The 11,108-nt window shown below is 36.6% G+C and overlaps 1 protein-coding gene across 1 annotated transcript; it reads left to right on the forward strand.

Annotated features, from left to right (window-relative positions):
- The first annotated feature begins 1,239 nt into the window (after positions 1–1,239).
- On the forward strand, positions 1,240–10,848 carry STMND1 (stathmin domain containing 1). The gene is made up of 5 exons (XM_070942495.1): positions 1,240–1,320; positions 4,284–4,434; positions 5,640–5,776; positions 9,208–9,315; positions 10,597–10,848. Exons 1-5 carry the CDS (start codon positions 1,240–1,242, stop codon positions 10,846–10,848), a joined length of 729 nt encoding a protein of 242 aa, XP_070798596.1.
- Positions 10,849–11,108: the final 260 nt, after the last annotated feature.

Consider the following 11,108-nt stretch of genomic DNA (forward strand, 5'->3'; position numbering starts at 1 on the left):
ACTCTAAGCAGCTAACAACAATAAAACACCCAGCATCTAAAATCACAAAATCGATAATTGGCAGTCAAACTTTTCTTCAAAAATTTGCAATGCAAATATTTCAACAAAACCCTATTTGTTATTTGCCCACTGGACATCCTTTCCTTTCAAGGGAATTCATGTATTACACTGTAATAACATTTAACCCAAAGGCTCCTAAATGTGCTGAGACTAAAAAAAATTAAAGAAAACCCACCAACACATCTAGAGGGTACCTGGTTAGTGACGGTTGACATAGAATATTTTGTGTGGGGTAATGGATCAGACCTTTCTCCAAGTTATTTTGTACAACTGAATGTACAGCACATAAGCCTAATATTCTTTTACGTACTTTGAAAAAAACAGAAAGGATGGTCTATAGCTCAAAAGAAACTGATTTATCATATTTGGAATCACCTGTTAGGCCTTATTATAATTATTAAGAGTAAACTATAAACCTTAAAGAAGCATTGAGTTCAAGAACAATAATTTCTTAACTGTTGTGTAGTTTATTTCCTATACTTAACTATGCTTCCATGTTTCAAATGACCACTTTCGAACACTGCTTAAACTTTCTGTTTGGTGGAGAGCAATTAGCAGGCAATGTATGTTATCTTAAACTTGTAACAATTTCTTTAAAAAGATTCTCTATTATACCAGTTAATCCTCTTTTTTAATACCGTAATGTGTCTGGCTTTGAATGTAATATAAATGTAAAAAGAAAGAGCCACTGAACTGAACTGCAACATTTCCCCCAATAAATTTGAGGGTATTTTCCCTTTATTTTTGTTTTATTGTATATACACATTATATATATATATATATATATATATATATATATATATATATATATATATATATATATATGTATGTATGTATGTATGTATGTATGTATGTATGTATGTATGTATATATGTGCACATGTGTTTTTCTCTCCTTAATGGTGTTTGGGAGCACCCTTGCATAATCCACCAAATTCTGAGAACTTTATTCTACTAATCACATTAAACCAAACTCTGCATGTTTAAGCAAGATCATATAGGTAGATGCTGAGCACTTGCAGGATTAGGCCATAGACAAAAGACTTTTCTGAGTCTGATTTATTGTAGCAACAGACCATAGCAACAGCTTAAGTTCATAGCAGTGGTGAAGTGCTCACACCGTTTTCCTGAAAACCAGAGGGCAGAACTACTTGTTCTACTTTTAATTCTTGTTTTACCCATGGGCTGCACTTCCAGCCAAGCAATTATCAAGAAACCAGAATCCAAAAATCAGCATCATGGCAGAGAAACACCAAACCAGGTAATGCATTCTTAAATCTTCACTTTGCTTCCACTATTCATGAATTGTTCTAAGGTTGATGTTTACTTTCCTTTACATTGGAGTTAACTGGAGAATGTGAGAGAAGATTACAATGTCCATTTTCTTTATTTATCTACTTGTGGGGCGCAGTGAAGACAAATAGCACGCTGCAAAAATGTGTCTTCTTGCATCTGATTTCTAATCAGAACAACCTGAGAAACTATCTTAGCCCCTTCACATTGACCCATCCCACTCGATCAGACAGTGTAAGTATGTTACAGATTCTATTGGTTTAAAAAATTGATTGGTGGGGTCCAGAAAGAGAGTCTTCTCTGCCATTGCCTTCTTTGGAATAGTCTCTCCTCGGAAATGAGTCAGGCCCCATTCTCCTCACTTTTCAGAGGGGTGTGAACCCCTGGCTAAGTCAATGTGTGTGGGGCTCACAGTGTAGCATGCAACCCAGGGGTTGGTTAGCACTCTGAAAGCACTCCCTCTGTCTTTTAGCTTTCAATTTATACTGTCTTTGTTTTTAGTTGGCTCCCATTTTACTGGTTTACTATATGTTTATGGGGCGGTGGCTCAGAGGTTAAGACGCTGGGCTTGTTGGCTGGAAAACTGGCAGTCCAGGTTCAAGGCCTGAGCTGCACACTACGGGGTGAGCTCCCATCTTTGCCTTAGCTCCTGCCAACCTAGCAGTTCGAAAGCATACAAATGTGAGTAGATAAATAGGTACCACTTCAGTGGGAAGGTAACAATGCTCCGTGATGTCATTCTGGCCCCATAACCATGGAAACTTCAGACAGTGCTGGCTCAATGGCCTTGAAATGGAGATGAGCACTGCCCCGTATAGTCGGCAGCGACCAGTGGAGTAAAATATGCAAGGTCTCCTTTACATTTACCTTTTACTGTATCTTTATATGGGGGTTTTTAATGCTTTTAGGTATAAAATGCAGTTACTCTGAGAGTGAGATGGGCAGTATCTAAATTAGATAGATAGATAGATAGATAGATAGATAGATAGATAGATAGATAGATAGATAACCCTAAGAGTCTCCCAGGTAACTTCCAAACCAATGAATTCCATTAAATAGTCTTACAATATTATGCACTCATCACCACTACAACTGAATCCATCCACCTTGCTCTTGGGAATCCTCTCCTCTTTCCTTCCATCTTTACCAGCATTAGAGGCTTCTCCAAAGAGCTAGGTATTTTCATAATGTGTCTAAAATGGGATAATTTGAGCCTGGTAATTTGTGTCTTGAGTGAGAATTCTGGAATGACTCATTTGTTTGTTTTCTTGGCTACCCATGGTATTCTCGGCAGTTTGGTCCAACACCAAATTTCAAAAGCACCAATATACTTTCTATCCTTCTTCTTCAAACTCTACTACTACCGGTAATACTACTACTACTACTACTGTTGTTGTTGCTAGTATTAATATTATTATAGTTCATTGCAAAGTCAGTCACATATTTACAATGGAGTTGGCACTTTATCCACCTATTGAGTCCTACCTATATTATTATTCCTTAGGAATTTCTTTTTTTATCTCCTTTCTCTATTCTAGTGGTTATCCTACTCCTATAACTAAAGGATATTCTAGGCCTTTAAGCACCACTACAATATAGAAGCATCTCAAGACACTATATTCTTATACAGTATTGTAGGAAATGGCATATGAAAATTGTGTTTATGAAAATGAACACTGGAATAAAGTAATCTTGTTCAGTCTTGCCTACTTATTCCGAATTCAGTCTTCATGTTTCTTCTGAGAAAAATCTGTTAGTGATATCCCCAAAATATAAATATTGCACCTTTTTCTCCTTAATAGATTTTTTTAAATGGAAAAAATGAACATTGTAGGAGGTTCAACTTTATTCTCTACTACCATAAAACTCTGAATGGGGCAAGGCAATCTATAGACTACTACAAGTCTCTTTCCCATAACCTTAAACTGGCATAAAAAGTGCATCATAAAAAGTGCATCATAGGGCAACAATGTTTAAATCAAAGTACCTCAAATGGGCTAACCTATAGACAGTGTCCAAGATCTAGGATACAGGACTCTGAAGGAATTGAAATTTGGCAGACTTTATAAAACATTGTATGACATAAAAGTTATCATAAAACAATTTATGACATAATATAAAATGTCATCAAATATTTCCTGTTCTATCATTTGTGCTGCATTTCAACATGGGCTACTTCCAAAATAGATGTCAGAGTTCCAAGTAACACCCTCAACAAAAAAAGACTCCGAGGCTAGAAGTTCCTCAAAGTTCCATTTTATTAGAGATGTCATATTGGCACATCTGGGAAAACCTGAATCCGAAAGCTTCCAGGTTTTCCCCGCCCAAAAGAAAGTCCAGGTCCCTTCCCCTGCACCCACATATCCATCACATTATCCAATCAATGCACGGTCCCAACTGGAGATGCCTCCCAGTCACGCCACTCCAGGTGCAGAGCCGAATGTGTTTGACTCTCAGAGAAAGGAATGTTATTATGGCTAAATATCTCTACCACTCTATGCAATCCACCCCTCTCAGTTTCCCACAGCACTAAGTGTGGCAGCCCTGAAGATCCAAAGAAAAAGATGACCTCCAGGGCTGACAGTAGATATATTTCTGAACATATCCAGAACTATCAAGTTGCCTGAGCCAATTCTGTCTGGAAGAGGCAGTTGCTATCTATTCTTTGGAGCCAAACCATTGGCTTTCTGGGCAACAACCAGCACTTAGAGGATGATTGGAAGCCAGCACAGAGCTTAAAGGATAGGCGTCATCTGTTCACAGCAGCAAATTGTGTCCCAACAGATAGGGAAAAAGCCAAGTTAGGGAAGTCAGCAGTCAATCATCTCGCCCCAATCTCTTAGCCAACACTCCCACAAGCGTGCATCCAGGCACACACAAACACATCAAATATTGTATATGGATAAAGGATGCTGTAATTTATTTTTTTAGGCTAGAAGAGAGAAAATATTTCTTGGCACAGATAGCCTGGTCAAACAAGGTGGGTCAGCAGCTGCAGATGATTCCTGTGCAAGAGGCTTGCCAGAAGATGGAATGAAGGGATCCCAGTCCATTAAAGAACAAAGCAAAAGTCAACACATGGGTGTGTGTTATAAATGATAAAAGAGGGGTGTTTCAAAGGAAGAAGAATTACTTATTCAGGAACCATCATTCTGATGTATAGCTGTATTGATGTTTCTTGCATGATTTGCATAATTTAGAGATGAGGCCTTGTGATATACTGTAAGAAGTAAAATGCATGCCCAGCTGTCACAGATCTACACGTGGGCTTCCATCCTATCTTTGTCCTTTCTGTGTCCTTCAATTTCTTTGCATATTAAAATCTGTTCCACAGATACACATTGGCAGGCATTCCGGCATAATTCTTGAGATGGGCATGGAAAGGATTGCCCTTGGGTAGAGTGACTGGTGGGTTATACCAGCTGACCATTTGAAATGGTTAGATTACCAAGCTATCAGTATTGCTGATGAGTTATAGGTGCACAAATGACAACACATAGAAGAATAAGCAATAGCAATAGCACTTAGACTTATATATCACTTCACCGTACTTTACAACCCTCTCTAAGCGGTTTACAGAATCAGTATATTGGCCCCCAGCAATCTGGGTTCTCATTCTACCAACCTCAGAAGGATGGAAGGATGAGTCAACCTTGAGATGGTGAGGATCGAACTGTTGGCAGTCGGCAGAATTAGCCTGCAATACTGCATTCTAACCACTGCGCCTCGGTGCAGGAATGTATAAGAAGATTAAGCGAAAACAAAAGCAGAAAAACTACAACTGGGCAATGTGAATAATACTGTTTAATGACATGCATGTACACAAGAGTGTTTGGGTTGACTTGAAAGTTTCATTTGCTAGTTGGTTTTACTCTAAACCAAACTGTCTTGTAGAAAGGGTAAATAAAATTAAGCATCGTACAACATTTACAGATATTTTTGGTGGAAGTGGGATGAAAGGGCAATAAAATTGTAGAGATTAAACATCCAAATTAGCTGAATTAATGGGAAAAAATGTTATGATGTAACATTTTAAAAAAAATATACTCGAAATATATTTTAAGGCTATTTTGAGATTGAAGTGAAGAAAAATAGATTATTCCCAAGAGTATTGTAATTTATACTTTTTTCTTTCTTTTTCTAATTCCTTCCCCCAAGCATTCAAGTACTCTAAGTGAAAATATGAGTTAATTAATATTATTTTAATTAATTTGAAAATACGGGAAAAAAAACCCAAGCTGATTAATCATTCTCTCCCTCCACTTAAAAATAATTCAAAATATTTAGGTGCCATTACATCACTTAGCAAGCTAGAAACAGAAAGGCAGACATCATCAGACATTTTGGAAGAACTTCGGATGCAAGGAATAATCAAGACTTCATGTCCAACCACTAAAAACAGAACTGCAGATGATGACATCATGGTAAGCGTTCTTCAAAATTAGCTTGGTATACTTTAGGTTTGAGATGATGTTTTGCATGTAACGTATGAATTACTCCAGAAATGGATCTTTCTTCTAGGTGCGAGAATTGATGTTTTTTTGAAGGTTCCACTTCTTCACAGTTGCTCCTTACATTTTAAATTCTTCCCAAAACAGCTTTGTGATCAAATTTTTTTCCCCCTCTTCAAAATACAGTTCCTGGGAAGTTTACAGACTTTCAATTCCATGCCAAAAATAGGCAAAAGTACATGTAAGCAAACAGAATAAGTAGACCTGAATTACTAGCATGCCAGGGGCATTGTGGTGTAGTGGTTAAAATGCTGGGATTATCAACCAGGAGGTTGGCAGCAATGGTGGGATTCAAAATTTGTGTAGAGTCAGACACAACTGGACAGGAGAAGCCTTTATCTTTACCTTTAGGAAGTTCCTCCAGCCTACTTCACGCTGATACTACTAACCATAAATCTCCTATAAATTCATTTCCTGAGACTAGGGATTAGTTGAATAATAAGTAGAATGTATGTAGAAGAGAATATTACTTGATCACGAAACACTAAAATCACATTGATTTTAATTACAGTTTGTTGCAACAAATTAGCTTCATAAACCCTAGTCTGAAGTTGGTCTATTTCAAATAAGCATACATAGACAAGATTAACTGTGTGTGCTGGAATTAAACTACACACAAAGAGAAAAATAGAAAGTAAACATTCTAAATAGAAAGTAAACATTCTAACCTTCTTCTTGCAAACATGCTGAAGAATTAAAAGGGAGAGCATAGTACCAGAGAAAATCTAGTTCAGTGGCTTTTTAATGAAATTGATACCTGACTTGCAAAAAGCATGATTAAGCTTCTGGTAATTGTTTACACGAATGTACTCAAACGTGCCACACTGCCGATCTTACCAATGTTTATTTGGAATTGAATTCTGATATATCCATTTTTTAAATATGCTTCAACTTTCAAAAAGGTCAAATACCAACAACAACAAAAAATACAAAGCCATGATAAAAATGATAATGCTGGTCTGGTTCATTACATGATTAAAAAAAAACCTTGTGAAAATGTTCAGCATATTCTAAAATTGCATTTCAAATCATAGGTATTTGTGAAAGGCTGCAAAATGATAAAATGTGTGTTGCGATCCTCTTGAGGTACATAATTTCATGCTTGCAGGCAATCTCCCAACACAAATATCAAAGGGGAGAGCTAGAATAGTAATGTCACACTCCATCATTATTTAACCAGCTACTATATAAGACTTGACCATGCTAGGTAAATGGAACTAGTGCTGCAATAAACATACATGTAAACCAACTTGCAATGAATTTTAATTGATACAGCAAGTGCAAGCATCCATAACAATATTTCTAAATCTTTTGCTATACCACAAATGAAATAAAATTTCCTCATAATCATATCAGAATTTACAATGCTGTGAAAGAAAACACTATTATTTATCACAGTGCATTCAACAAGCATGATATTGAGTCAATGGGACCAATAAGTTTATATCTCTATTAAAGCAGTATTCTGTATATGTATTCTATTTTATCTCTGAATATTATTCTGTAATCATTCATACTCCTCTCCCCAAATTATGATGCAGAGAACTGAACTAGAATAGAAACAAACCTTGCAAAATCCTGAGAGAAGTATGCAGTTAATGGGAAGAAGTTAGTGGAAAAAAACCTTTCTTAAAATAAATACAAACACTGAGATATACACAAAGGTTTATTTATGCAAATATGAAATGGGAAGAAAAAACATTTAATAATGCAAGTCTGGCTTAGCTAGAACTTGTTAGACTTTGATGTAGTTTATTGTTCTGCATACTATCTTATTTTCTGATTAGATTTTGTTAAGAAAATGCTTAACAATAAAAATAACACGTGATGCTTTTGTTCATGAAATAGAAATCCGCAGTGAATACAAGTCACTATACTTTAAGCAACATGCCATGATTTAATGTTTACTGCTGAAGAGTCTCCCCAATTGAAATTCACCATTAATGCAGATTGACTGTGTTGATGTGTGTCATTGAGCTAAAAAAAATGTAAAGATGGTGAACAGAGAAGAGCTGATTTGTATGATTAAGGATAAGTAGATGACATATGACTCCAACTTAACAGAATTAATTTGAAAAAGTTTGATAAACTAATTAAGGACAATAGGTATAGAAAGGGAACTGCTGTCAAGCTTGGCATTTCACAGGAATGTGCAGTTTGCATTATTGATTTTCCTCAATATCAAAAGGATAGTGCTGCTCTATGACAGTAATAAAAATTGAATTGAATTTAAAAGGATTGTGCAAAATAGGTTCCTTGCATGCTGACAGCAGAAAGGAAACATTTAAGAACTGGAATTTGCCAGTAACTGTCATGCCATCAGAAGGAAAGTGAGGAATTTCTTCATAACATTGTGCCAGCCTATGAAATATCATCATTATGACCCCAAAATGAAGCATCAGCCTATGCAACATCATCACAAAAATCAGATGTGAGGAAAAAAATCAGAAAACTGAAGCTTCAAGGTTACCGTTTTTGGGAATGCAGATGATGTTATTCACATGGATTTCCTAGAACCTAGCAATGCTATCAGTTCAGACCACTATGCTGTAATAGTCAAAATTTGGAAAAAAAATCAAAATTCAAAAATGAGCCATGGTGAGGCAGTAGTTAGAGTGCAGTACTGCAGGCTACTTCTGCTGACTGCCAGCTGCCTGCAAATTGGCAGATCAAATCTCAACAGGTTCAAGGTTGACTCAGCCTTCCATCCTTCCAAGGTCGGTAAAATGAGGCCCCAGATTGTTGGGGGCAATATGCCGATTCTTAAACCGCTTAGCACTGTAAAGTGGTATATAAGTGTTATTGCTATTTTAAAACAATTAAGCAGAACTCTGAAGAATAGGTGAAAGACCTCACACCTCTTGAGCTATCCAAGAGGCAATTGCAAAGCTGAATCTTATTTTCTTACACTATCCAATGCTCCATCCAGTTTAATATTACGCAACTTCCACCTTTTCCCAAAACTGAAGTAAAGCCTTTATGAAATTAACATGAAGAGGTGGAAAGGACTGTCAGGACCTGGTTGAAGAGGCAAAGTAGCAAATAACAATGATTATGTGGAAAAATAAATAGAGGTAACAAAAGGGGTCATCTCAGGAATTATTTTCCTGCTTCATGTATTAAAATATCCCTATTTAAATTAAAGTTATGTAAGTGATAGTATTACTTTTTATTCAACCTTCATAAATATCACTGAGTAGTTTTTATTTCCTGTTTTATTTCTGTTTTTAATTTATATTTTTATAATTTGTAATTTATATTTTTATGTAAATATATAGAGTAGAACAGCCTGTTTTCTTTCTAAATACAATATCCCCTTCATAAATTATCTTGTATTTCCACAGCTGGTACCTGCAGAAAGGACACTACAAAAACCACGCGCCAAACTGGAAAAGCTTGAACTTAAACAGAAAAAATTGCATGCTTTATCAACAGAAGACTCTGAAAATAAGGTAAAAAAAACCACATATTAACCTAGCCCACTTTATATTAGCATTTGCATATCTGGTAATCAAGAATACATCAAATAGAGAAGGCCCTAGGCTGTCCTTATACCTAAGCAAATATATTATAGAATGCTGTGAAATACATCCCCAATTTTGTTTACCAAAGATCGTAGAACTGGATGTTCCCAATAGAAAGGTGACTCAGCTCTACTTCTGCATAACATCTGAATCAAAAGAACATGTGCATATTCCGAACCAGTGCCTAGATGCAGTGATCAGTAGAAGAGGGCAATAAACTGGGAGTGGTTTTCAATAAGTCAGAGTCAGACGTTTTTGGACTGGGTAGGCCCAAGTTTCAGGAAGGGGGACTTGACTTGTTCTAATGAGACTGCACCCCTAGTCAGTGCAGAATGTGACAGCCAGGTTGCTGATTGGGGCTTCAGGATGCTCTTTGAGAGTCAAACAACTGCATGGAGTGCCAGTTACCAAGTCAATCTCAACATTTTGATTTTAACATACAAGGCAGTAGTGGTTTTCACTTTCTTTCACTACTGGTTCGGAACTGTGAGTACACGGTGCTTCTGTGCATGCGCATAGTGTCCATGATGACATTTGGGCGGGTGGGCGGAGCCTCCCGCCACCGCTACCAGTTCACCTGAACTGGGGCAAACTGGTAGAAACCTACCACTGATACAAGGCCCTAAATAACTTGGGATTGGCATACCGGTCACACACATACTGTATCTGCTGTTATAGATCCAGACAACCACTAAGATCAGAACTCCTGAATGCCATCTAGGAGATGCTCAAAGGCAGGTTGTCTATCATTCAGAATGCTCTTGTCTCTGAAATTCCAGAGGTGTTTCCTATTACAATTTTAAGGCTTTTGTTGAAAACATTCAGCCAGGCTGTCCTGGTATGAATGTTGGAAGAAAACTTCCTCTGAATTTTCATTATGCTTTAGTTTTTAATCTAAGATTACTTTGTATTGTTTTAAAATGTTGTTTATTGTATATTTTACTGTTGATTTGGTTGAAAATGCTTCAGAAGAGAAAGCTATGTAGAAATAATTTAATTAGATTAAAATAAATCAATAGATGGAGATCAGGTTGGGCTCTTTCTCTGTAATGCCACTAAGTAGTCTCACAGGTTGACTCTATTCATATTAATAATTTCTTAATTAGGGCTAGTTTTGTGTATGCGTGTGTGTAGGCATGTGCACAAGTGTGTGTTTGGCGTTCGAAAATATGTTATGCCTAGCCTGTCTAAAGACTTGTCTCTTTTTAGACAAGAGAAGAGCAACTGAAAAAAGAATTGCTGACTGATAGATCGTCACCAATAATTCCTCCTGAAAAGGGAGTACAGATAGGCAGTTCTATCATTACAATTCCCAACAATTTTCAATTGCCATCTTTAAGTGTGGGGACAGAAACTTGGTCAGAGAAGGAAGAACTGGATGACAATATAAACAATGGTTTTGAGGATTTTACAATGGTGGAGTCAGACATAACTTATAATACAATTGATGGAGTATTCTAATCACCAACATTTGTATCAAACATTTTAATCTCTAACAAATTTAATAATATTGCTACTAATAAAGGCTGCTGGACGCTGAAATATGTGGATTCTTCTGCTTTCTGAGGTAGCCTAAGGGTTTTCCTCTCCTTGCCTTTTTAAATTTCAAAACAAGAATAATATACAGTACAAAGCTGTGCCCTGGCTTTGCTTCTGCATTGGCAAATCTCAACCGAAAGCCCATAAAAATGCCATGAAAATTAATCCTTGCCCATGAAACT

This window comes from Pituophis catenifer, unplaced genomic scaffold (assembly GCF_029215685.1).
Source record: "Pituophis catenifer annectens isolate HBS135680 unplaced genomic scaffold, rPitCat1.0.hap2 SCAF_3, whole genome shotgun sequence".
NCBI classification, from domain to species: domain Eukaryota; kingdom Metazoa; phylum Chordata; class Lepidosauria; order Squamata; family Colubridae; genus Pituophis; species Pituophis catenifer.